This window comes from Anas acuta, chromosome 2, assembly GCF_963932015.1.
Source record: "Anas acuta chromosome 2, bAnaAcu1.1, whole genome shotgun sequence".
NCBI lineage: Eukaryota > Metazoa > Chordata > Aves > Anseriformes > Anatidae > Anas > Anas acuta.
Window position 1 is genome coordinate 122624505 of NC_088980.1, and position 27879 is coordinate 122652383.

The 27879-nt window shown below is 40.5% G+C and overlaps 1 protein-coding gene across 3 annotated transcripts; it reads right to left on the reverse strand.

Annotated features, from left to right (window-relative positions):
• Positions 1-5163: 5163 nt before the first annotated feature.
• On the reverse strand, positions 5164-27680 carry MYBL1 (MYB proto-oncogene like 1). 3 transcript variants are annotated; one of them, XM_068672006.1, is made up of 16 exons: positions 27180-27680; positions 24134-24236; positions 23937-24008; positions 22302-22394; positions 20998-21218; positions 19043-19226; positions 18746-18820; positions 16984-17085; positions 15537-15770; positions 14885-15250; positions 14283-14425; positions 13756-13870; positions 11916-12032; positions 11725-11829; positions 9558-9737; positions 5164-7769 (listed from the first exon to the last, which is right to left on the reverse strand). In XM_068672006.1, exons 1-16 carry the CDS (start codon positions 27416-27418, stop codon positions 7641-7643), a joined length of 2478 nt encoding a protein of 825 aa, XP_068528107.1. In that variant the 5' UTR covers positions 27419-27680; the 3' UTR covers positions 5164-7640. The 3 variants fall into 3 exon arrangements, with proteins under 3 accessions (XP_068528107.1, XP_068528106.1, XP_068528108.1); XM_068672005.1 differs by having other exon boundaries at positions 16984-17088; XM_068672007.1 differs by lacking the exon at positions 9558-9737 and having other exon boundaries at positions 16984-17088; positions 27180-27679.
• Between the last annotated feature and the right edge of the window lie 199 nt (positions 27681-27879).

The following is a 27879-nucleotide window of genomic DNA, read 5'->3' on the forward strand; positions in this document are numbered from 1 at the left end:
AAATTATGAAGCTTCTGCTTCATAAGTTACCAGGCACTTTAGCCAGGAAGTTGTGCTAATCCTAGTGAGGCTGTATTCAGCTGTTGGATGGCACAGACAGTCCTGCAAGGGATTTTTTTGGACTAAAGAAAACTTTTCCTGTGAAAAATGCAACTCTGCTTTATAACTCCATTCCAGAGCCTTCATAACATTGGATATCTGACATCTGTTCTTGTGAAGTAGGAGGCAAGTAGATTTTCCAACAGATTTGAAGCAAGTTGGCAAAAGATTTGTCTATAGCAAAGCCTTAAAAATTGGGTTAATCAGCCCTCTGACTCTTTCAACTCTTGCTGTTTTAACTGAGATAGTGACACCAAAAAACAAAGCTTAGCTAATCATTTTTAATTGTTTACATCATAAATAGAAACATATAGAAACATCAAGCTGTTTAGCTGACTACAGCATGTGTGAGGTGGGAGAGATTATAAAAAAATAAAAAAATAAAAAGAACAAGAAATAGGCCTCCAATCATTCTCCTCCATGGATAGACCCTTTGAAAGAGAAACTGAAGTGGTCCCCAGGACTGGATAAAAAAACAGAAGAGATATTTGGAAAAGTTTCCCAGCCTCTCAGTACTAGTGCACTGAGGTGGTCGTGTCTCTGGTGAGGCCCTCACCGGGTGTCTGGTCTCAAAGCAGGAGGCAGAGATGCATGGAGGCCCTGTGGTACCTCAGGTGGTGCCTTTTTACTCCTGCCTGCCCCCAAAGGACACGAGACAAGCTCCTGTGGTGTGGCAGAGGAGTTGCCCAACCTGCACCTTGCAAAGCAGCTACGGTCTGGTTGCCACTGCTCTGGCACCTGCATCGCCCCACATCCACCTTGCCGGCTTGAAACCTCCTTGCCTTGAAAAAGTCAGAGGTCCAAATCACCCCCAAATAACAGGGCTGAAGCCTTCAGTGCTGACTACTAATAAAAGAGAAAAGGGAGGTTCACAAATCTGGGAATACACATTCACACACCGTTCCCCCTGGCCTGCTGCCTGCTGATTCAATACCTTCACAGGCAGGGCTGAGCGGTGCCATCCTGGGCACAGCAGGCACTTGGCTGCCAGCAGGGCTGGGACAGTGCTGCTGGGACTTTCCATGAAGTCAGGTATTCTTGGAAAAACCTCGAGATGACTCGGACACATCCTTCCTCCAGTGTCTGACAGGCAAAAGAGCCAAACCCTGTGCTCTGTGATCTCCTTTTTGATGCACTAGAATAAAGTATTTAACTGAAGTTTGGGGTGAAGCTGGAGGTAAATGAGGTTGTGGTGGCACTTTTCTGGCTGCTCCCAGCTCATTTCAGCCCATCGGAACAGGAATCGACCTTTTTCCACTTGTATCAAGCCTAAATAGGGGGTTTAACATCACTGTCCAGCTTCTGTGTGGTAAAAAGGTTTTGGGGAAAGACGGGGCACTGGCACTCCTCAACAGGCAGACCCACAACCAGCATTTTGGAGCCACAGCACAGAGGTGCTGTCACTTCAGCATGCCGCTGATCTTGTGCAGTTAGCTCTGGAGGTCCGAACTGAATATTATCCTTTTTTTCCCATCCTATCATAGTCCTACCTTGCACCCTTATAGTGATTATTTTTTTTCTCCTTCTTAACTCCTGTAAATTTGTGACTGCTCAAGCAGGGCCAGCTCCAGGCACCTCTGCAGCACATGCCTTCCACACAGGCATCCGTGGTCTCAAGCAGCAGAGTAGCACCACGACCGACCCTCAGTACCTAACAACTCACCTGTGTGTTATTTACAGTGCTGGATCTCAGCCCTGCCCTGAGGATAACTCCAGTTTTCCCCTTGGCTCTGGCACTGGCCATGTCCCAGCCTCCCCAAAAGCATGACACTGAGCAGCCCAGACCCCATTTCCCACTTTTCCCCAGCCTGTGGCACAAAAGCGCTGGAACAAGCAGCACATTTTACACGTCCCCCGACGCAATTAGCCACACGCTGTCAGCGGCGGGGCCGCATTGTCAGCCCCAGCTGGATGCAGCTAAGCTGATTTGTCCGGGCTGGCAAAACTCCTCTTTTACAGGCCACGGTCTGAGGACGAGCCGATGAGGGCCCGCCGCGGCCCTGCCTGCCCCAGCCTGGCAGACGTGGACCCAGGAGGGCTGTGCTGCTTTCTCATGATGGAGCAGGAGTAGGTGGGTACCGGAGGAGACCCCGTGCTGGAGGTCTCCTTCTCGGCCGAGCCAGGAAAACTTTCGTGCCAGCACCGCGGGCCAGTATTTGCAAACTGCACGCCACACAAACACAGGCGTAAGCACTGCTCGGTACTGGCCAGGCAAAAATGCCTGAGCTGTTGTAAGCATCAGAAAGGGCACAGAGGGAGCGACAACTCGGCACCCACTGGGCGCTCCGTGCCCAGCCCGGGTGCCTTCTCTGAAGGGCACCGTCAGGAGCGAGGTGGCATTAGCAACAAAAAGGGGGGAGAGAAGAAAAAGCTTTTTCCCCTTCCCGCCAAAAATTATGCGGCAGCAGGTCCGCGGAGTGTCTGCCAGATGACCTGCTTGTCACACTCCTAATTGCTTCCCATCTGGTGTCTGGAGTACACAAAGCCTGGCCGTTTGCCAGCGCAGGGCGAGGCACAAACTGGCCTACTTCTGGTGCTGCGGGCCCTCCAGACACCGCCGAGGCTCGCTCCCTTCCCCTTCCGTATGGCTCGGGAGAAGATGGCATTCACTTGTAAATCACAGGCCGTGGATGCACCCGGCTGCCCTGCCGCTGCTTTGTATCTGTGTAGGAGTATGGTCCTTCTGCAACCAGCTTTCTGGGTTTTGGTTGGGTTTTCTGTTTTCTTTCTATTATACATATATTTTTTATTTTTATTTCTTATTTTTATTTAATGCCTACTGCTGTACCTGCAGAAAACTGAGCAAGCAGTCCTTGCCCTGTTGGACACACGACTGGAAAGCAGTGCACACAACACGTAGTACAGAGTGATGTAGAGCTATGCTGGCTGTGCAACCACCAAACATCACTTTTACCAGCAGAGCAGCTAAGATTGAGTGATAGTAAGCAAGGATGCTAATGCTGAATAAGTAGCATTCGCCCACCCTGAAAGACAGAAGCGCCTGTTCCCCTCAGACTTTGGCACAGGACAGTGACAGACCAGCATCACTGCCAGCCGACACACAGCCCGTGCCCATCGTGCTTGTGCTAAGGCCAATAACATCCATCTTCTCGGTAGTCAAAGGCTACGAAGCCACAGAAAAACAGGAATCGAGTAAACAATCCTGGGGTCTCTCTAAAAATAAATCCACATAGAAGAAACCTGAATCTCTGTAAAAGGTAGTAGCAGGAAGACAAAATTCATTTTGTAATAGCAGTAGCATCGCTGGGGGCATGCAGTCTAACAGCAGGCAACACTAGAGGGGTACTCTGGCTTCTGCACCTCACAGAAAAAAAAAAAAAAAAAAAAAAAAAAAAAAAAAAAAAAACAGCAACATAGCAGAAGAGAAAATGAAATTCAACAACCCAACCAATGCAGGCTGGTGCTGCAGAATGGCATATTGCACATCTGTTACTCCAGACGCAAACAGAAGCTGCTGCACTGATGTTTCTCCGTAACCACAGAGGTGTAACACAGCGGGTACAAGCACTCAGATTTTTACTTTATGCAAAACTGCAACATTAGGGCTAAATGTCCAAAGCTGCTCCTAACACACGCTGGCAGGACTACAAGGGCCCTATTGTTCCCCCCAGGCTGCAGGGCGAGAGTCCAGCCCACTGGAGGGACAGGCTGTCCTCCCGGGGAAGCCACACAGACCAGGTGTGCTGCAGCTCCAAGAGGGACCAACCTTTTGGCTCAGCTGGCACAGGAACAGTAACCCACAGCTCCCTAATGAAAGTAAGCATTTAAGCCTGCAAAGCTTAAGCTTATCCAAGGTCAGGGAAACTTAAGAAAAAAATTTAAGTGAGGCCAAGCATTAGGAGACATTAGTATGTTTACTGCCTCTGTGCAGAACCCGTACCAGAATGCTTGCCACAAAACTAGATGCCAGAATCAATTCCAGATTTAGAATATTTGTTGTTTGCATTGTGTAGGTGGAGCTTGGTCACATGCATGATGCCGCTGTGGTCATGCCAGCATCCAGTGTTAAGGCTCTTCTTTCTTGAAGCTTGATTCACTCACAGTGCTGTGTCAATTTTAATTTGGTACAACTCCAGAGGAGTTATTCTCGTGTAAAACCAGACTAGTAGCAGCATGAACTGGGCTCGTTCTCACTATTCTATTCCTTCAAAGACTGTTTCTTACAAATACAGCCAGGCCCTGAAGTAAAGCTTTCAGAAACTCTGCGTATAACCAAACAGTGTTGTGGCATACTCCAAGTTTGGCTGTTCGTCTGCTCCGGTTACTTTCACTGAGCAAGGTCAACACAGGAAAGACAGATTTGCCAGCCACATCTTTGGGGAGACTTCACTCTCATCTACCTGTGCTTTGCCCCAGTTTCCACCAGCCACAAGTGTGCCTACCTCGCTTATCCCAAGCAATGGAAAACTTCATGCAGTGCCAGGAATTGGACTTGATGATCCTTATGGGTCCCTTCCAACTCAGGATATTCTATGATTCTATGAAATATGAGCAGGTCTGCAGGACATTCACAGTGGTCTGGCTATCACAGCCCCAGTAAAAGTCACCCCGTTTGCTAATACAGTCTAAAGGTAGATGATACAAGTTACCAGGACATATGAATAGACTTGTGTTAAGTCCCTCATCCTTTTCCTTAGAGATAATCTTATTTTAACATTTATATTTTGTCACAAAACTGGGAAAGGCAATGAATGCCCATGTCTCAAGATAAGTCATATTCAGATCAAGGCATGCTGGTATTAAAAAAAAAAATCATGCTGCACAGTTTACACTTGCTCTTAACTCCCACAATCCAAGCACACTTATCAGAATAATTTCACTTCCACCATATAAACGATGGGAACACAAAAAAGCTTGAGGCTTACAAGCAGGTTGGGTTGAAGCACATGTTGCTCTGTTACCCACTGACTCACACAATCACTTTTTCTCTGTGCCCAGTCCAGAAAAGGTTAAGCTACTTGCAGCATCACATGCACATGCATACAGAGACATTGCTTTAAAGAGCACCAAGTGTTTCGGTTCTCCAACAAAAGGGACGTGCAGTAACCTGGTACATAGATGCTTTATTTCTGACATTAATACGGTCTGTATTGTATGTGAGAGTCTTACATAAAAGAAAAGTTGTAGTACAACAAAAACAAAGATAAACAAAGCATTTGTTGTACATTATGTCAAACCTTAAAACAAAAAAATGGAGTAATATGTATTGAATTTTCATGCAAGTTTGGCTGCTGCATGTACAATCTACTTATAAACTGAAAGAAATGCAAATGCACACAACATTCAAAAAGTAATAAAAGATGCCTGACATATCAGAGATTAAAACCTTCTTGCTAAAGCAACAAAGTAGGAGTTAACTAGACAATCCAACCAATACCAACACAAATTAAAACTACTTATCGTAAAACTATGTTTAAACGTGGCATAGGCAGTTTTTGTGATACCACTTCTACTGAAATATATCATCCAGATTCCAGATAGTCATTCTCTCTCAAGGTGTTATTTCATCCTTTGGGAATTAAATGCAGTCTCCAGCATAAAATGTTTTGGTTAAATCCATTCTGGTAATCTGAATCTCGTACTGCCAAGAATTCCAATTGCCTCCTCCCAGCTTTCATAGGTGAGGTTAATCCTGGCATGATGGGTGTTTTCCAATCCCATTACTAATGGGATTCCCCTCCCCCCCTAAAAATTTTGATCTGAATTAAAAACTGCTAAAAATGTTTATGCCTACTACTATCATAGCCAGGCGAATATTTAATATCAAAAAATCTAAAAATAAGGATTGTATAAGCTCTGAGATGTTTAAAAAAGTTGAATAACCATTTACTTTCTTTGTGCCACTCATCACATGTTAAAATTCTCCATTAATAAATTATTCTCTACCATCTTTGATATTGAAATGATAGGAATACTTTCCACACCCTGCATAGTACTGGTTGATCTCATAAAGTTAACTAGAGAACCTGACATCATTTTGTAATTTTACATACAGTGCATATGATGCTCGCTCTTTCCATCTCTCATAGCAGCAAGCCGATTCTGCCACTATCTGTAGCAGCACACCCGGGAGTGGAGAGGAAGAGTGTTTGAATTATAAATAGCTAAAACTACAGTGTACAAGTCTATTTACCTGTCAGTATTTGTTGATAACACACCGTTGCAATTTGCTAGAAATTAACTACATAAAAATTTCTACAACGAAAGCAAATGAAAACATTCCTTCAAAAAAAAAAAAAAGACATAAAATAAGTGCAAATACCTAAAATAGGCAACTAAAGCAACTGTTGTGACCTGTATTACTTTAAATAAGGACAAAGATTTTCATAAATAAAAGAATGTTCTTTGCTCTTCAAACATTTAGTAAGTATATAATGGTCAAACTTAAGTGCAGATAAAACCATTTTGAGATCCAAGGTGCCAAGTTTCTTCTAAAATAAAAAAGATAAAAAATGCATTAATTTTTAGCTCCTATGCAGGACAAAGTACTCCTGGGTCACGTACAGGACCCTAACCTTCTCTTCTAAATATATTAAAACAAGGTATGGGACCAGTAGCTGTATTTCAGGTATACCTTGTAACTATTTCGTAGACCAACATGATTTAAGGTTTATAGTGCAATCTTTATGTAGATGTAACATACAGTATAGATTTGTACACTTCACCTCTGTAATTCTTCTGCTATACCATACTTTAAGGTTAAACTTGTCCTTTTTCATTTCAGCTGTTTTAACAGGAAACAACGTTGGCTTCTAGACAACCTGCATACATATAAATATCTACATTTAAGCTTTAAAATGAAAATAAATTATAAAAAGACTCCTTTCCAATTTACAAAATTTTCCCTGTTCCTACATACTGTACAATACATTCAACAATCATCTCATTTTGAGATTTATGAAGAAAATACTGATGCTTTACACTAAAACCTAATTCACCCCCTCTGCCTACTTCTAAGTACCATTCGCAAATAAATATATTTAACACTGTAGTTAATTTCACTGTTTTGCAGCATACCAAAAAATTAGTAGTGCAACTTTCTATCCTTCCTTTTTACACCTCTCCATTGTGTTTCTTTGTATACTAGAAAAATGCTACATAAGCAAAAGCACATTCAGTCACGTATGTTGCTCATTCAGAAACCATTAACAACCTATAAACCTACTCTATATCAAAAATGCACTAGCAGAAAAAAGCAATGCAAGTCAAAAGAATAAATATGAAAAATAGACTTAAAAACTGTGAGTTGATGTGTACTGCAATGCTCTTTACCATTCTTTATGGTATTTCAGGGTGTTACTTTTTGAATATGTAAGAAACGCATTGCAGAACTGGTTGTACTATCCCTTGGTAGAGCTTCATGTCTGTTCTTTGTCAGTCAAGAGAAGAAAGGAAGCTTTAAGGTTTCCCTTAGCAGACTGTCTCAAAGTAAAGACTTAATTCACAAGTATTGTGCTGGAATCTCCTTCGACATTGAGTCAGTTTCAATGGAAAGAGACGGTTGTCAGTTGCAGTGACCATCACAGAATCAGAGCCCTTGAAGTGCTGTTGGTGGCTGTGTATGTGCTCAGATATCTTCGTGCTTGTTCAGTCATGATAAGTTGATCTTCTGTTTTTCCGTAAACAACTGCTTCCCATTCACAATTTGACTGCATAAAAGAGAATTCCATTAAAAAGATTCTTCTTTTAACTAAAACTCTTCTTCATTAGAATTAAACAAGTCTCATGCAGCCTTCCAGAGTAGTAATAAATTATCAAATTCTAGCAATGCTTCATTTTAATGTGAAGGATTCTAGTCTGCAATACAATACCTAAAATCTGTGACAAAGGTCTTTCACACCCCCCAATCCAGCTCAGCAGCAGTATATCTGTGTTGCATTTTTAAGCTATAACACACACCAAAAATGCTCTTAAAAACAGATTAGTTCAACAATTGAAACATAAAAGAGAAGTTAATTAAGTCATCTTCTTTTTGGATATCTTTCCCTTCAAACATGCTAAGTTGAACAGGCAGCAAAACACATTATTGACAGCTGTCTGGTGACACCAAGGAAGGCAAAATGGTTTGGCAGCTGAAAAGATACTGTAAAGGACTTCATTGAATCAAACTGACAGCTGTGGAAGAACAGTAAGACATCTTGGGGATATATTATAAATGGCAAAGGCATTAGGAGTAAAAATAATGAATGGAAGAATAATTGAGCCACTAGTCCTGCTTCTTCCATGAAGTAAATCCTGCATATTTACATGAGTTATTGAACCTCAAGCTGATTTGTAGCAGCTCTAAATTGGACCTGACACTAGCAGACTGCAGCATAATGAAGAAAGCAAGATTCTAGTTCATGCAGGAGGGAAGGAGAGGAACATGTAACAGAGGAAAAAAAATCAGAGAGAAAATCAGCCATTTGAATTTCTGTGTATTTCATGGCAAGGCATCATGTTTAGAGGAGCCAGTAAACTGAGAGGGAATTTCTCTGAGGAGAAAGGAGGAAAAGAGTGAGATGGTTCAATAAGAATATTAGCAAATCCAGTAATAAGCCCTCCTTTTCAAGTATTCAGAAGTGCATACTTCTCAGTCAGATAGATGTGTACCTTTACTGCAATTCACAGCATTTAGTTCTGTTTTGGAACAACTATAGGAGGTTTATTCTTCCTTCTCATTAAGAAGTATCAGAAAGAAATACTGTTGGACCTGTACTTAAAAACATTGTTAGAGCAATTAAGTGGAACACAGAAGATCAGACTCCAGGTGCCTTGCCTGTTTTTTTTTCCCCTTGATTTATTCAGACAAGTGGATGTTCTGAGAAGAGACATTAACTTATAGAGGGCAAAATGGAACAGGTGCCAACTGAATCAAAGAGAATCTCTCCCTAAACCTGGTGGTCAAAACACAAGCACCCACACACAAACTAGGTTCCACTAGCTGAACCAATCAACAGTTTTAATGATATGGAAAATATAGTGTTGTACAAGAACAGGCACTTTACAAGAACAATTACCAAACAGAACCTGTGGACTAATTCTGCTTAACGAATCCCACTGGGATTATTATGAAGCAAGGACCAGACAAATTCAAGAAACGTAGGTGCTGTGGATGTTCAATTTGCCACAAGTCAGTGCTACAAACTTTCTTAGTGCTTGACTTGAGCACCCAATCCTATTTTCTACATCTCTGCTATCCTGACCCCGTCACAAGTACACATATTTAAATCTCAGGGAGCATTTATTGAAGCATCAGAGTCACATTTAATGAACTTGGGTATCAGCAAACACTTCATGGACCGTACAACCAACTTCTGAGAAATATGGATAATGGAAACACTGACCCAAACAAGATAACTGAATAGAACTGTTCTAGATGTTACAAGACAGAGACAAAATAAATTATTTAATAGTTAACCAGCCAACCAAACTAACAGAATACTTTGAAACCAGACCTGAAGAGCTTTCTCCATTTTGACATTTTTTGAAGCACATGCATTCAGTTTCTTCTTAATTACTGCATTTGCTTTGTTTGATGAATTTGTATCCTGTTTTTCTGATGTCAGGTTACATCTGTTGTCATGTATTTCCAACAATGGTATCATTAATAAAGACGTAGTATATACATTTTCTGACTATTAAAAAAAAGCGGGTAGGGAACATGAATAATAATTAGTATTTCATTGGAATAATATTCAACTGCTTGAAAAGAAGCCAAAATGAAAACAAAGCAAATACTATTAGACAGACCCTAGGAAAAAAAACTGAAAGGAAGCGATGAACACCACATAAGCGAACCAGCCTGCTCTACACTAGGATTCACAGCCAATACTGAGCACAGTAAAATTATTAGCTGCTAGCATGGTTTCAGCATTACTGAGTAGAAGTTTCTCTCTTCCATATAAAGCCTTGCTACAGCTGATATCATTCTGTTACGAGCAAATTTTATCAAGCCAAGTGGTAACTACAGAACAGTTCTAAAGAAAAAAAAAACACAACACTTGTAATTCAGTTTAGTACAACCCTTGTGAAAGTAAGGACAAGGAAACTAGAGTAAAAAAAAAAAAAAAAAAACATATCAAGATCAGTATCAAAGGAAGAACTGCTTTAAGAACTGAAATAAGCACTAGATTGGCAGTTCCACTGAAGAGTTTCATATGCTGATAACATTTGTGGAAATGAAGAAGAAAATAATCCAGCTTTACTAGAGCAAAAATGGAGAAAGGTATATCACAGTTTAAGAGTATGAAATTAGATGAGAGTAACTGTGGCGTATGTACTTGTTCACTTGCAAAAATACACTATTAAAATGTGTTTAACTGCCTTTACATATCCTCCCTTAGACCCCACTCCTAACTTATCTCCCCACTGGCACACAATTTCCACTTAAGGACTAGCACATTTTTGATTTCTAAATCAGGTATTAAACCACCATCTCTCTTCATAGGAGACAATGTTCCTGTTGCATCAGCATCCCTCACTGAGATAGAGGAAAAGCAATTTCTCCCAATCCACTGTCTCTTATGCACCAAAAACTCATTGTGTATCTTGGTTTAGGCTCGATAAGCTGACCATCAGTGATGCACAATATAGCATGGCATAACAAGATGTTACTAAGGGACCACTGCATATTTGTTTCCGTTTTGAATGGCTGCAGCAATGAGGAGTACAAGAAGCCGGAGGTGTTCTTAGGGAAGCACAGGATTTCCACTAGGTGGCAGAGCACCTAACACCCGGTAAGACAGACACCTAGGCTTGTAGTGGAGTCTGAAGCACTTAAGAAGGGAATTTAGAAAAACAGCTACAATAAACAGAAAGGGGTTTGACTTAAGCACCTGTTCGTTTTTATCTCCTACCTCTTGAACATCACTTAACACCTGATTGCAATTCATAGACATTTGCTCTTTCAGAAAATAATGCAAGTGCTTAATTAAGAACTATTATTATAATAAAGCTTTCCCACAAACTACAAGACTAAAGATTAATTTATTCAGTCACTCAAGTAGAAAAAATATTGGGCCACTTTTGAAAGAAATGAAAGACCAAGACAGTCCCATCTCTGAACTCCTGATTTCTTGGTTGCTGAGGGAGAATTATTTGAATTCCTTCAGGCAGAGGAAAACCACAAACTTTATCTCCCACACACTTGGTGTTTCTTAAAGTATCCTGCTATTATGTGAAGTGGGAAAAGGAAAAACATGCTGCCTAATATGCAATTACGTATCCTCAAATCATGCCTACCACATTGTCAAGCATGCAAAACACAGGGGTAAATGCCATCTACTTGGTGAATTACAGACAGCTTCAGCGTACTGTGTATGCTAAAGCTTATTAGTTAACCAGCATGGAAAGTATGCTGCTGTAATGGCAAGCCTGCTAAGCATCCACACCACTTCACTAGTCAAAATTTCCCGCTTCCCTGCCCTGAGGGCCTGAAAGAAAGAATTCATGAATGGAAGAGCAATGTTCAAGTATTGCTTAAGTACTTAAAGTAATAGTTCAACATTAAGGTGATTTCATTTCATAGATTTATGATTCTAACCTTTAGCTGATACAGTGAAAAATATTCAATTTTATGTTAATATTGCTGCCAGTGATGCTCTTTAATAATTTAATACCGACCTGTACATCCAAACCACTATCTTCAGCAAAGAGCTGGGCACCAAGGTCTTCTTTTTCCCATGGATCTAGGACCAGTGATTTTCTGACTTTTTTAGAAGAATTGCGCTGCAATAAACATTTTGCAAAGAAAGATTGTAAAATATTATTGAAAAGCAGTTATTTCCTATCTGAAATTATTATTGTGAAATTACCTCCTGCTTGCAGCTTTTATACACAGAGTCATCTTCCTCCTTGAGAAATATATCTGTTCCAGTTTCCTCTTTCAAAACTTCCCTAATGTCTTCCTCCAAGAAGGCAAGTGGTTGCGACTAAGTTAATTAAAATTGGAGGAGAAAATACAGGAAGTCTATTAGTTTCTATTTTTTACCACATTCTACATCTGCCAGATAAAAGATCTTGCAAAACATAACAGATAAAGGATTTAAGCCATTGTAGTTAATAAGCTACAGATAAACATTTCAAGACTACAGAGATTTTATAATTCACATTACTCCACATTATTTGTAGCCAGATAAAGCATATACTTGCACACTGTGTCTAAAAAAAACAAAAACAAAAACCACACAAGATAGCATCAAAGATGATGTGAACTATTTGTTCACATTTGTTAGCAATAGTTACTCACTGACAAAGGGATAAAAATTCTTTATAAATACTAAACACAGAAAGACATGTATGTATATATGCATACAAACATACTAAAAAGTGTACTATCAAAGTCTGACTCTTGTTGGGAAAGGAATTTATATCAATCGTAACACAAATCTTTGAATAAGACATTGATAGTCCTAAGTACAGTACAGAATTTCACAGAAGCCATACAGATGGCTCCTTTGTGTACCAACAGGAGAAGAATTCCCTTAAGCCCTCAAAATTTGATTTTGAACAGGAGGTTAACAGTGGACAGAAACAGAAATGCCAAACCACTCCATTTGCATAGTGAGAGACTGTGAATCTATAGGGTAACACAGATGGTGCCAAGCCCTGTGGCAAAGTCTGAGCTACCTTCTGTGTTTGCAAAAAAAGAAGTAGTCAATATACATTGGCTGGAATTTTTTCAGAACTTTAAAAGCATATGTCTACTGAATTCCAAAAGTTATTATGCATTAGCATGCCTTAGCTAGGCTAAGAAGGGAGCAAAAATTGGATTAATTGAAAAATATGTAACATTATTCATAGTCAACTAAAAAAGGTCTTCTGTGACAGCCAGAAGAATCAGAAGAAACATGAATTCCTAAATTAGGGGGTTGTTTTTAGATTGAAGAAAATTCTAGAGTTCACTCAAGAAAACCCGTAGGAGGGATATAACACTTCTAAACATCTTCCCATCCAAAAAAGCTCAGAATACTAGCATGCTGTGATAATTATCTGGTTTCAATCCTAGCAGTACAGCAGAGCCAAAAGCAAAAAAACAGCTCAGCTCTTACATGGCCCAGAAGATTCAGATAGTGCATTTTTTCAAGTTAAACGTGAACATTGGTTAAAATAAGCAATTAGTCACTCATTCGGTCATTTATCTTCTCCAGTTTGCTCTTACAGGGTTATCTGGTTGGAGAACACACCCCCTTTCCCTCTCTCACTTATAATTTTGTCGTTTGAAAACCAGAATGCAAGTATTAAAACTTGGTTCTCAGACAATGATATTACTACCTAGAAGGAGGTACAATGTTAGCACGGCTGCACAAATTTAAAACACCTCACAAATGCAGAAACAATGTTTTAGTCTATGTCAGTACTCCTAGATTACTGTGTGTCAAGTGTTTGCATGTACTGAATACCATTCAAAAAGGCAATGCCTTCATACTACACTGAGGGATGCCAGTCTGTTCAGCATAGAAAGTCTGAAACACATTAAACATTTTATTTTTTTTCTAATCTATGGTCTAGCTGTTCTCTTGAATAATGCTGAAATTCGCTGAGACATTAGCGCTGCTTGAAAATGCTTTTCAAGATCATGCTGAGGCTCACAATATCTCAAAAACAAGAGGACACAATTTAAAAAAGAAGAAAATAAATGATGTCATCACATACCGTAAGTTTAAGAGGACCATACTTTTTTTCCTGAGCAGCCAGAGCATTTTTAAAAGGAGTTGGTGTCCTCGGTGTTGAACCCAACAGAGATCTTCTAATTGTGGGAGTTCTAAAACTATTCAAATATAGAGAAGTGTTCACACATGCATTTTAATATTTTACTTTATCAACAGTAATGTGATAACATGAATCTAATAAAATGAATCTAACAAACAATTTAAGAAATACCTTAATTCACACAATAGATACCACCACCATGAATCAAGTATTAAAATTGCCAAAATATTGCCCCAGGTATATAAGAACTTTAAATGGATTTTGTTCTGTATTTCAAAAAAGAAAAAAAAAAATTAACCACCTGTTAAATTAAAAACAGGAAGCCAGTTTACATTAGTACACAAATATTGAAGTGTGAGGGTTTCTAAAAGTCATTCATAGCACACAAACAGGTAGACTCATTTCTCAGCATTTAGAAAAACTTGCATATATTGAGCAACACCATCAAATACTTAATGTCATAACCCTACCCAACGTTTTCCTTTTGATCTTTTGGTGTCATTTCCTTGTGTAGAGGAGTCGTAATGAGAACTTTCTGCCCACAGATTGGTGTTGATGTGAATGCAGGATTTTCAAGGTTAAATTGTTCGTTTCCAGAGCAAGTGTTGAAAAACTAAGCACAAGAGAGAAAAACTAAGTCAACTTGAAGGACAAAGCTTCACCATTGTATTGAGCACTAAAAACATATAAACATATATCAGAAGAGCTTTTACTGATAAGCCCCAATAAGCTGTGACTTATACTCCAAGACATTTGCCGTATTCATCACTGAAACTTGTAAAAAATTCTTACTGCTTGTTTATGCCATAGACAATAAGCTTCTATCTACAACCACTTGCATGAAAAAGAGTGAACTGAGACATTAATTCCCCCCAGCATGAAAGTTAATTTTCCAAACAAACCAAACATGTTCTTTTAAAAAATCTTTTTGATAGATCTACCCTTATATACACGTTTTAAGGAGTTTTTAAATATATTTGTTTAGGCTGTAATGTATTACGAGGGGATAAAGTAATTTATAATCCACACTCTGCAGACTTCCTAGCTTAGCTGTATTTAAAAATAAACTCACCTGTGATGGAGAAAATGGTAGTGTTTTCACTGGTGTATGCTTTAGTGCAACATTGATGGCATCATTACATAAGCCATCGTTCAGTTCATTAACTGGTGATTGCCCAACACGCAATCTCTTCTTCTTTCTTAGGATAGTAGGTGGAGTGCTGAATTTTGTTACGTTCGGGGTTGTTGAACAAATTCCTTCTTCCTCACCACTGCCATTGTGTTTTTTGCCATCGAGCACAATACCGACGTTAAACTGGCACTCTGCAGCCCGGTCGTTGTGTTGAATCCGCATCAATTTTACTGGAGCTGGCTTGACAGGAGATGCAACAGCCTCTGAAAGGTCAAAACTGGTGACATCACTCCAAGCTACGGGATCCTGTGAGGCAAGATAGAAAACAGTCAAAAACTAGCAGACTTATCTGAGATTATTTCACGACTCACCTATCTAACAGCTTTCTACCTTCAGAAGCCACATACTGTATTATACTCCTTCCACACAATGCTAAAACTCTGAATGTTTTAAAGCAGGCAATAAAAAAAATCATTCAATCCAGGTGAAACTACAGACAAGTGCACAATAACGCATTCACAGAAACATTTTATACCCATTAAAGTTTTGATGTCCCTAAATAAACTTTTTGTTAGAATGAATACAGACTTACAGATTCAATAAGCTCTAGTGTCTCTGCAAATTCAGGAATGGTTTGTAGAGATGATAACACTGCATTTGCTTCCACAGCCAAGTACTTAGTGGGTGAATTCTGCTGAACAGATACGCCCTGGGTCTCATCCATGCTGTAGAACTCGCTTGTTTGTTCCCCAAGGCTATTTAGTGTATTAGGCACACAGTCTTCCATGACAAAACTTCCAGACCAAGTAGGTAAACTTCCAGCTTGCTAAAAGTATAAAGAAATATGTTAACCTTACTCAACTTAGAAGTTGAACAGAGTCATTTGTTAAGTGGAGAAAATAAATAGTATGTGGAAAGACTAAGCTAAACTATTAAATTTTTCTCTTTCAAACACCAATTATCTGTTTGCATGAATGCAGTTAGTGTTTTCCTTATGTTAATGCAACTAAACATTCTCAAATCCTGTCAGATTTTTATCTCAATCTTCATTCATATCTTATGCATGCTCGTACATAGATAATTATGGGTTGTATTGGAAGCCATCCGTGATGAAATTTCCTGTGTTCCTGAACATTAGCATATTACAAAATCATCTTCACTAAAGTACAAGGTACGTTTTAAGGCTAGAAACTTCCTAAAATGTGAAATAATTCCAGTATGATCAGATTTTTATTGAAGATTCTACCCTGACAGCTTGCTTAACTTCTAAGTGGTTATTCCCTTTTAGTATACCACTTAGTGCTCAAGAAGCAGATTCTGGTTTGCACTGAAAATCTAGAAACAATGTGGATTCTACTGTATAAGGAGAACATCACACTGTTTCAAGAGAAAGCTCAATCACATAAAACTGGAGGTTGACCTGTAATCTAAAATACCAATCAGTAAGGTTGGGTTAAATATTTGACTTTGCTCACAGCCCTCTGTTTCTGAGGAAACATCTGTCATCTGCAAGCTTCTCCCATTCTACTCAAGCACATGAAAATTACGTACAGTGCAAATTTATATAGTATTTGGTATGTCCAGATGTGGATAATATGTACTGCAAGCACACACCGAAGTTTGACAAAAAATAATACACAGGATCAGAGATAAACTTTTGAAATCAAATAGGACAAATCCAATACATCTTTCACTTTTCTCTGATGTACAGTTAATTGACGTTGCTGATCTATAAAACTGAATTGCAGTGGTATCAACAAGCATTTGCTGCCGTTTGGAAAGAATTTAAATTGCAGGCCTAAAATTAGGAGTAAGTGTCAAATTGCAGGTCACATTTCTGTTGTTTTCAGTTTAGAAAGTGGCACTGAAAGTATTTTGCTTCTATTTAACATATAGAGTTTGTTTTATAGCTGAACAATAGCTTTGATTTTAGGAGGTCAGATGAAAAAATACCATACAAATCCAAACATGCCTGACCATGCCAAAGATTAATCTCAGTAAAGCATATGAAAATATTTACAGAAATTTACAGTCCTTACAGATGATACTCGCTTTCTTCTGATTTCATTCTCTGCTGACATAAGCAGCAATTCAAGTTCCTTTATTTTCTTTTCTTTATCAGGATCATCATCAATAAATGACTGCTGAAAAATTGAAGAAAGAAGCCATTACTATTTTGCACTTCTGTCACCCCTTCACAGCAAGGATCTACATCATACTTCAGCTACATTTTTACCAGCCATCTGCACATAGCTGGAACAGAGCCATTCCAGCTGCATCATATTTTGTAACACAGTAGTCACTTGCAAGTAAATCAACTCCAGCGATTAACAGGAGATGAATCTGGTGTTAACAAGCTAATATGGTTTCTAATGTGCTCTATAAATGCTAAGTATACTATAGCACTTTTTAACTATAAAAGTTATTCAGTTCCACCTTTCATAGAAGCAACAGTACTGGCAACTCGATAGATGTGCTTGTGTTGTGTTCTCATGTGTTTCCTACAATTTTGAATGATTTGTTTTTCCCTCAAATAAGCATGTAAGGAAGTAACAAATTGTTTCAAATCAACGTTTCTTGTCAGAATGTCCAGACAAACCATTCTACCACTACTATCAGAAATTAAAACAAGTTAATCATGTCCTGGTTTTATTTTTTTGTTTTGTTTTGTTTTTTTGTTTTTTTTTTGTTTTTTTAAAATCTCCCTAAAACTTTCTAATACTGCTATAAATACAGGCAAGTGAAAATATATGCCAGGAGCTTCAAAACTAGTTATACTCCCTGGTTTAGGGAGGATTTCAAGGAGCAGCAAGTATCTTAAACATTTCTTTATTATAGTACAATCCAGAGTGTCAGAAGTTTTGTGTCATGAGGCTTTGCTAGGATTTGTATTCATATACTGAGATCAGGGAAGAAAATTCACTACAAAGCAGATGAACTGCACAGGGAAACTTAAAGTTAGGTACAGAGTTCTGCAGAACAAATATAACACACCTAGTGCAAACAAAACATCTATGTTTCCCTATGTCAAATTGTTTTATTGATTTCAAACTCACAAAAATTCTTCTAGGAAGTCATATTGCCAGCCAAGATATACATTTAGTCTGTACCACACAAGGAATTTCAAATCCATTACTTAGTAAACAAGAAGCAAAATGGAACCAATATGTTTTTGATGTTTGTTTTTTTTTTCTTTACAGTTTCTCAATGCTTTAGTATACAGAATGCTGCAAAACAGCATTTTCAGCTGATTGACAAGTGTTAATCAGTCACAAAAGATAAAGCATACTGAGAACAAAAAAAGTACAGCCATAACTTTTAGTTATTGAACGGAATCTTTTCAGATACTGTATTTAATACATACATAAAGTAGTAAAATCCCATCTTTAAATCTCACAGGAGTTAAGTAATACAAACAGGTTGTAATTTTTATCTAAATATTTCACTAATAACTATGTTTTAAGCCATACTTCTATCAGAAATAAGCACAACTCTTGTGCCCACATACTACATAAAGAAATAACATATTGTGCCCTTCATTATCATCTAATAAAGCTCTCCTAAGGAGGAAAAAAGAGTACGACAAACAAAACCACTTGCAGCACTGGGATCTATGAGGACAGCTCCTTTTTTCCTATCTAGAACTATCTATCAACCGAGTCAGAAAATCTTCTTACAGAGGAACATACAGAAATTTAGATGAGTGATAAAAACTTAGAGACATTTTGAAGCTATGTGTTTACTCTTCATTTTACAGTATAATACATGGTACAGTCTCTTCATTTCCAACACACAATTTACCTGAACTAAGTTGGCAGAAGCAGAAGCATGTTCTATACAGCTGCCTTCTGGTGAGGCATACTGGTATGCTGGAATCTAAAAGACACAAATCATTTTACATACCCTTAAAAAAAAGGCTATAAAAGTAGCTCTAGTTTATTGTATATAAAATATTTATTATAGTTTAGAAACCATAACTTACCATGCCATCACAAAAATATTTAACAGATCTTCATTCTTACAGATTTGTTTCTAGTTCCAAACGCAACACACAATTTGAAACTGGGAAACACTAATTATTCTGAATTTAGAACTTACATGTGTCTGAACAGGTATGTAAAATTGATTCTGAGTGTGCAAGTGTTCCATAGCCACACAAGGTTTGTGCTGAAGTTTGGATGAACTAGCTCTTTCGGACTTTATACCATCTTGTAAATATCCTTCCTGTTCCACCTTTCTTCGCATTGTTGAGTTCCAGTGATTTTTAATTGAATTATCAGTCCTAAAATGAAAGTGCACAACAATAACTGGTTTCCGTATCTCAGAAAGCTTAACACATGGCATAGTTCACAGGGTTTGTTACAAGTGGGTTAATCTGAAGCCACAAATCCAGAAAGCTCCAGTAGCTTTGAAAGTTCTATCAGTGTTTTTTTGTTGTTGTTTTTTTTGACAGAATTACTAGAAAACTGCTCTTTTCAAAACTTCCTTCTATTGAATTTGAAGTCTGCAGGAAGATAGGAGCAGAAAAGAGAAAGCCTTGGTTTTGGCTATGATCATGGGTAGGAACTTTTTTTTCCTCAGATACTTAGAACATCAATGTGTTCAGTATCATTGGATCATTTACCCTGTACTACAAATTTGCAGAACATCAAGCTAAAGCACTCAGCCTACTGTCCTGCAGTGTGATAAGAGCACAACGGGCAGGGTTTACCATCTGAAATCATCTTTTCTAAAATGACAGTATGCATTCCCAGCTCTAAAGGTGCATGTGAGCTTTCTGGAAGAACATCCCAGTATCTCTTGGTGCCCTGACTTTGTCTGGGGAAAGCAGGCATGGCAAAAGACCAGTAGCTATTGCCACTCCCCTGGAAACAAAAGGCCTGCAGTTTGACAAGCACAGTGAAATCACTTAATACTAGGCAAGAGTAGAGGATGAATTCTCTACAATCAAAAATACTAGCAATATTACTACTAGCATAAAGAGTGGTATGCTTCACTAGAGCTCAACTCCAAGAGGTATTCCCCTTTTCCATCCCATTAGTGTTAGACTCTTCACCATTGCCCATGTCTAGGATCTGAGCTACAGGTAAGAGGCTCATCTTGGGTTTATTTTCAATTAGTAAGTTACTAAATGAGGAACGCCTCTGTCTTTACAATCTCATCTTCCCTCCCTGAAATTCTATTCAGATTCAAGCCATTCCCTTCCCATTCCTTCAAAGGATTTCCTGCAATTCATGGCTTCAATACTTTATCAAAACTTCAAACTTTTAAACACACATTCCAAAGGACTTACTCTCCCATCATAACGAGAGCTGACATCCCTTATGAACATGCTAGACAGTCACCTCCTGAATATACACACTGAATTCAGAGGGTCAGCTTAACATTGAATTATTAACAGTACAAGGCTAAAATTTTATTTCATTGAACTTTTTATACACTGAAATAGTTTTCTACAAGCACGTAAGTTGGCAATCATACTTAAAACAAAGATAAGGAGAACAACGCATACAATTCATTCTTAATTTAGAGTCTACATGGTAATCAACAAGATTTGCAATACACAATTCCTAAGCCTGGAGTTTTGAAGGTTACTTAGAGTCTCCTTTTGAGTGCCCAGTTTAAAAAAAAGTGTTGCACAAAAATTAGAAAAAAAAAAAAAAGGAAGTCACCCTAAAACGTGTGTTAATGAAGGCACTTTGATATCAACTCATAGGATGTTAAGGCATTCTTCCCCTATTACTTGCAGGAACTTTCTTCAGCTCTGCAAGAACTTTTTCATCTCTTTTAAGTTAGATGTATTATAAGTGAACAGGAGGATTTTGAAGGAACCTGCAGGATGCTAGAGAACCTTCTCTGGTTTTCTGTCTTTTTAGGAGTACATAACCAAATGCAAAAATCTTAAAAAGATAAGGGTTTCATTATTCATCAAGATAGAGAACTTGTTACAAGTTTCAACAGGTGATCTCTGACTAGCAAATCACATTGGAAAGAATTTTGTAACAACTGCTTTCCATATTCCAATATTTAACACAAATAGAGTTGAAAAGCACCTTCCAGGAAGAAGTTTTGCTATTTCAGCCCATCGGTTTCCCAAACGCTTGTGAGCTTCGTAGATTATTCTGTCTTCTTCCTCTGTCCATGAAGACTTTTTTACCTCAGGGTTGAGATGGTTATGCCATCTCTCTCTGCATTGCTTGCCTATTCTTCCTTTCAGGTGTTTTGCAATTAGAGACCAGCGCTTTGGACCATACTTCTGAACTAACTCAATAACCTGGAACACAAATAAAAGCATGTTATAAACGCAATTCCTAATTTTTCCTAATTAAAAAAAAACTGAGAGCACATGAATTCCCATGTTAGAAAAGGATCATAATAGTCAATTTAATAAGAGAGTAGGATTACACAGGTATAATGTGACTTTGCTTTTTAAAAATTATTTTTCAAAAAAAAAAAAAAAAGTTTATTAAACCCAATTTCGCTGGGTTTAGAATGTAAGTATATACTGATGACAACAGATATATGGATGTTTCAGGACTCCAGTCATCCATTCCATAAAGTGACATGAGAAAGTTGGAAGAAGCAGCTGGTGAAGATGCTTGATTTGACTTCTTTCAAAAGCATCAATATGAAATAAGAACCTCCATTCCAACCTCCATCCAGTCTCTACAAGGTTGGGTTTTTTGTGTTTGTGTTTCTGTTTGTTTTCTCTTCTAAACACAATAGAAGCCTTTCCTTAAAAAGGCTGACAAGAACTGTCAAAGGATATATTAGGCAGATCATAACCAGAATTTGACAAATACTGGTTTCAAACAGCTTACAAGTTTTATGCAGTGACAATAAGCAGTGGATTTGAAATACTGTATGCGAAAGCTCAATGTATACCTCCCTAAAGTGCAGTGCAGGTTTATGAGGCAGAAATTTGCAGGGCAGATCAACAGAGGCGGGAAGAAGGAATCAAAACCACCATTATTAGCTTATTTAAGAGTAGAACACGAAGTAATTTCCCTCAGTCCAAACCCCTGTAAGTCTGATGGGTTCAAGAAACAAAGGATGTAAATAAGACCTTTGATCTTTGGTGCCATGAGAAGTCCTCTACTTAGCGCACTAGAGTTCAGCTAGCAAGCTGAGCAAAGGGAAATGAAACACTTGAGCAGACCAGACACTCCATCTGCTTAAAAGCAGCTGCATTTTTTTCTTCACATACAGCAAAATATAATGTAATGTAATTCACTGTGTCACAAGATGCATCAGACATCATGTGGGGATGAAACCTAAGAAAAAGGTAGACACTCTTAGCAGCCATATGTCAATTTTATTACAGTAAAAGAGCACAATATCAATTAGTTCTCATTACCCTCTGATCTTCTTCTTTAGTCCAGGGACCTTTAATCAATTCTGGGTTTAGTACCTTCTGCCATCGATGCTGGCACTGAAAATCTGAACGATTCTGAAACAGAAGACCAGTGTAGCTGGTTAAACTTTAATACATAAGATTAAAATATTAGTTAGCCAAAATTAATATATTATTTCAAATTAAAAGACTTATTCAGACCTTTTTTCTAGGTATCAGTTCTTTTTATCTCGAATGCAAGTGTTCTCAGTTCTTTACTACAGCATTAAGGAAAAGAGATTTATATCAAGGTTAGCTAACACACACTAATTAAACAACATTGCTTTTTCTGCTAAGGACAGATGGTGCTTTTCTGTAGCTTCACTAAGGATCTTTTGAAATATTGTTCCCAGTTATGAAAGAGAAGCTTTCACTTCACCCCCTAAAAAGCATCTGTAAGAAAGTTTGGGACTACAAGGGTAGTTGGTCAGATCCCTAAAAATACAGATAAGAGCCTGTCCCAACACAGCGTACTAGCAAACCTCTTATGACACTGGGATACACTAATTTACTGTCTTCAGTGCAAGCTGCTGGATAGCGAGTACTGAGTTCAACATTTCACTGGGCTTGTCTACCATGCTAAGACAAAGTTAAATGAGAAGCAGTCTACAAAACCTCAAAAAATACCCAGAACACTGGTACATCTACAATTAGGTTGAGCACAGTACCTTCAAGTTAATCCCAACTAGACACTATGCTTAAAACCACACTAGAGGTTTTATCACTTCCTGGAGAAGACAAGCTGTGAAAGACTTTCAGTAGAGGCTACCTGTTTCTATTTTCAGTGCAAAAAAATTTGGAAGTTGTAGCCTTGTAGTGCTTTTACCTTCCATTTATGAAATTACAGCACATTTTGAGAAGCGAAAATGTATGACGGGATAAAGCAATACAGTCATTTCAGTTCTGCTTTAGCAGCAACAAATTGAAGGTGAACACAGGCTGCATCACCTCCCTTGAATCACCTTCTAGCAATCTTCACTTTTTTGTACAGAATAAAGGGGTTTATTTGTCAAATAGTAGTAAAACCACAGCAGCTTCTGAATGCTTTAATTGCTGTTAACTGAAGATCCAGTTGATCTTCCTAGCAAAAGAGCATCAGTAACAACACTGTGCCACTCCTGCCAACCTCCTTCATAGCAACTGAAGGTATCATTAGGCGGAAAGATTTGTTAGGGAAGCTGACATTGCTGTAACAACAGCAACACAAAACAGAAACATACAAACACCTTTTTCTAAGGTGATCAGGAAATTGATCCTGCTTCTTTGAAGCAATCTTTCAGGTGCAATCCACTCTCCTAACTGTTGGAAAGTCAGAATATATTCCACAATAAAAACAAACAGCAAGTGTGGAAATAGGCTTTTTTTAAAAAAAAAAAAAAAGTCTTTTCAAATCATCATTCAAGTCCCAGTCTGAGCTAATAAGGTTTTCTGACATCTGAGCTAGATTTCAAGTCCAAATTACAAGCATCCTTTAAAATATAGACATGTTTTTAAGTACTAAGTGTTTCTGGTTTGTTTCACCTCAATTCCAAACTAGAGTTATGACTGAAACAAATAAATATTACAGAGGAACTTAACTGAAGCAAAGATTCAACTTACTTGTAGATGACTAGCAATGAAAGCCCAATCATCTGTACCATTTTGTTCCACCAGCTTCTTTAGCCTTTCATCCTGTTAAGACATAAGCTCAGCCAATAAATACTATGTGCTATCTAGATGTAATACTAAAGAATAACACATTTCAGCATGCAAGCAATATTGAATAGGAATGAAATTAAAGCAAAATAAAGCATTACCTCATCCCGGGTCCATTTCACCCTGCTGCATATCTTCTTCAAACCTTTTTGCTGTGGGACTTCATAGTCATGATCTGCGTATTGACGGTCATTTTCTTCTTCACTGCAGAGTACAACAGAAGAATGAAGATATTAGAAGTTGAGTTTAAAATAACTCTGAATAACTTATTTTTTTTTCCAAACTTTCTTTCCAAGCTTTCTTCCCCCAGTCAGTACATATTGTTATAACACGCGGAATTTGCTTGAACATGACATATTCACTATGTCAAAGGAACAGAATGAACTTCAGTTTCTAGGCCATATACTGGGATACAGACTGATAACTCATTCCAAGTCAAGACTTAAATCTGAAGCAAAAGATATTAAAATCATCTTTCCGTAACATATTTATGAATCTTTAAATAAGCAAGCATATAAAATGAATGGGTTTGCTAGCCTGAAAAGATACAATTGTATTCTGTCTCCCTAACTCATACAACAAACACAACAATGTTGCCAAGCAATTCAGCATCAGCTTGAGATTTTAAATGGTCTCCTGCCTTGAATAAAAGCATTGCCTCGGTGTTACAGGAACTAGAGACAACTCCCAGCTTCGAAGACAGGGATACCACAGCAAGAAATAACTGTGCTATCAGGGCTGACCCTCTAAGGTAAGAGTCAGAGGGGCAGGAAGCCAGGTAGCCCTTGTGGCAGCGTGTAGATCACGCTCCACCTACCGGAGAAACACCTCCTTCACAGCCTTGGCAAACAAAGCCTTTCAAATAAGCACGGTGAAATGCTTCGTGGAAACATCTCTTAAACGTGTAAGTCAGTGCTTCGCAACAGACAGCCGAAATTCATGTGTTCATGCTCAAAACTGCGTTTATTAATTCTTCTCAGTCTCGAAAATGACTTTCTTTTTTCAGCCAAAGGTAAATAAATCCCTTCCCGGTAATGAAATGAACCTGTGCTGGTCTCCCGAGAACTGATTAGGTGTCAGAGCTCTGAATTACTACCCACGACGTGCAGCTCACCCCCGCAGCTCGCCAAGCAGCCGCTCGTGTATGAGTTATTTCACAAGATGTATTTGCTCCGCAGCTAACATGAGTGCACGGTCACTTCAGGAGAGCACCACTTACTTGAAAGCTTTACTACAAGGCAGGACACGCCAAATTCTTACAAAACCAGCGTATCTCATGCTGCTTCTACATCCTACACCACATCTTTCATGAGGATTGTCCCTGCTTAATGTCATGATGTGGCAGAAGTAGTCATCAACACACACACACATTAAAACTCTGTGGAGCCAGTAAGATGCAAGGCAGTAAGTTTGTCTACAGGTCAATATTGTTGTTCCCTTTTCTCAAAAAGAAAAAAAAGAAAAGCTGCAAGTCTATTTTATTACAATGATTGTAAGAGTTTTGTCTTAACCGGCTTAGGACTTAAGAAAATAGGATTTAAGCTCGCAGGTAACTAAGAGCTCTCCCTCCTCCCCCTTTTTTCTTTTTTGTCTCTTTCTCACAGGCTCTCAACAAACTTCAGGAGCGTATCTTGGTATCACAATCCTATTTTATACCAAGGAAACCGCACAAGCCACTTCTACCTAAAAGTCTGGCCTGGCGGTTAAGCCCTTTGTCAACGTACCCTCCCCGCTCAGCCACCGCACAACCACCTAATTCGAGGACCCAGCCCTGGGTTGGGTGAAAAGGGATGGGGGATTTTAAAAAGGGAATATTAAAAAAAAAAAAAAAAAAAAGTGAAATAGGAAAAGCAGAAGACAAAAGGCAGCGATGCTGAGGGAGCCGGTAGGACGGGCCGGCGGCCGTTGGGGTCGGTGCTGAGGTTCCGCTGCCGGCACCTTCCGTGGGCACCGGGGCCGGCCCGGTGCGGGGCTGGGCACAGCGGGCGTATAAATCACCCCTACGGGAATATTTGGGGCCGTCTGCTTAGGATTTCGATTTATGAGGAGGCTTTCCAGGGTGTTGGGTTGCTCGTTTGACCTTTCGCTCGCAGTTATGGAGCTGGGCTAAGATACCACGTGAGGGAAACGCAGGCACCAAGTTTCCTCAAATAATGAAGAAATCTGAAAGAATAAATAACGCAGTGCACGAGCTGTGCCGGCTGTCTTTAAAGGCACACACAAGTTGTGCTTATTTTGTAATTCTGAGGTGCGAACCGTTCACAGAAAAAAAAGAACTTCCAAACGCAAAAAAAACAAGCACAGGTGAACAAAATTAAACTGAAGTCCATCTGGGGCTGAACCAAACTTGTTTCTTTTTAGTCCCCGCTTCAGCCCATGACCTTGAAGGCACCAACTGGCAGCTGGGATGATTTCGTCTGGGGGCTCGCCACCCGCCACAGCATCCCCCTGGGGCTGCCGAGCTCTACCCAAAGGCTCCCCCGCGATCCGTGGCCGCTTTTATTTTCTGTTCTGACCCCGAAGCGCCCCGCACTGACAGATAAGGCGAGATCAGGCTCGGGGGGGACGAAACCGTCGCTTGCAGAGGCAGCAGCACGGGTGGAAACCTCTGGTGACAGAGCACCAAGCACACCGGGAGCTGGCTCCTGCAAGCGACGCCTCCCGCCGCATCTTTGTCCCTCACGCCAGCAGCGCCCCAAAGCCCTCCCCGCCTGCCTCCCTTGCAGTTTGTCCGAAAATGGGGGTTAGTTTAGGGGCTGATCTCGCATGGGGGAAGGCGCCTGTAACTTTGGGAGCACCCCCAGGCGATGAAGGCACAGCAAAGCCCAGGTGCCAGAGGCAGCTCAGAGGCTGGCAATGGGCACAGCGCATCCTTCTCCCTCCTCGTCCCTCCCTCGCGTTTCTCCCCCGTGCCATTTAGGTCAGGCACAGCGAGCAGCTCCCCGGGACCCCCCCCCCCTCCCCATGAAGGCAGGGACACCCATTTTGGGGACGGGCAGGAGGAAACCCGCAGCGGGACCACCCGGGGCCGGCACCCCCGAGGAGAAGGTCCGACCCGAGGCGGCCCTTCGGCCTCACCGCGAGCAGGAGGAGGAGGAGGAGGAGGAGGAGGAGAGGCGGGGGTACCGGTGCCCGGAGCTCGCTCACCTGCGCGGCCGCTTGGCCATCCTCGGCGCGCACCATAGGGGGGGCCGCCACGGCGGCGGGGCGCGGCGCGGCGTCCCCCGGCCCCCGCAGGGGCCCGGGCTGGGGCTCGCCCTCCCGGACGACGGAGACGGGCAGCGGCGGCCGGAGGAGGAGGAGGAAGACGACGACGACGAGGAGGAGGAGGAGGGCGGGCAGGACTCCGGCGGCGGCCCCCTCCTCCCCGCCGAGCCCCGCGGCATCCGCGGCGAGCTGCCGGCCGCCCTCAGCCCCGGCCCGGCCCGGCTGCCTCAGCCCCGGCCATGGCCCTGCCCGCACGGAGCGCGCGGGGCCCCGTCCGCCCGCGGCCCCTCCTCCCGCTCCTGTCAGCGCCGGCCGCGGCCCCGCGCTGGGGCTGGGGCTGGGGCTGGGGCTGGGCGGCTGCCGCCGAATCTCGCGCCCAGGCTCCCTCCCGGGCCGCCGTTTGAATCTGCGCAGGCGGACTGCGCGCCCATTGGCTGCCGCCGCCGCACGCGGCACGGGACGCCCGGGAAGGGAGGCGGGGGGGGTGAGGGGGGGAATGGGGCGGGGCCGCGCGGCAGCCGCGGGCGGGCAGCGGGAGGAGGGGCTGTGGGGGGAGCTCACCGCCCCCCACCGTGTCTTCTATCACCCCTCCGGTACCGAAAGTGGCGTCGAAATTAATAAAATAACGTAAAGTGGATTA

What these genes read in the sequence shown, in the direction of transcription:
- MYBL1 (XM_068672005.1), bottom strand. Translation starts at nt 27,418, where the DNA reads ATGCCGCGGGGCTCGGCGGGGAGGAGGGGGCCGCCGCCGGAGTCCTGC. An exon ending in TGAAATGGACCCGGGATGAG is followed by an intron (nt 24,009 to 24,133) that starts GTAATGCTTTAT and finishes ATGTCTTAACAG; the next exon opens with GATGAAAGGCTAAAGAAGCT. An exon ending in ATGGTCCTCTTAAACTTACG is followed by an intron (nt 12,033 to 13,755) that starts GTATGTGATGAC and finishes TAATTAACTTAG; the next exon opens with TCGCAACCACTTGCCTTCTT.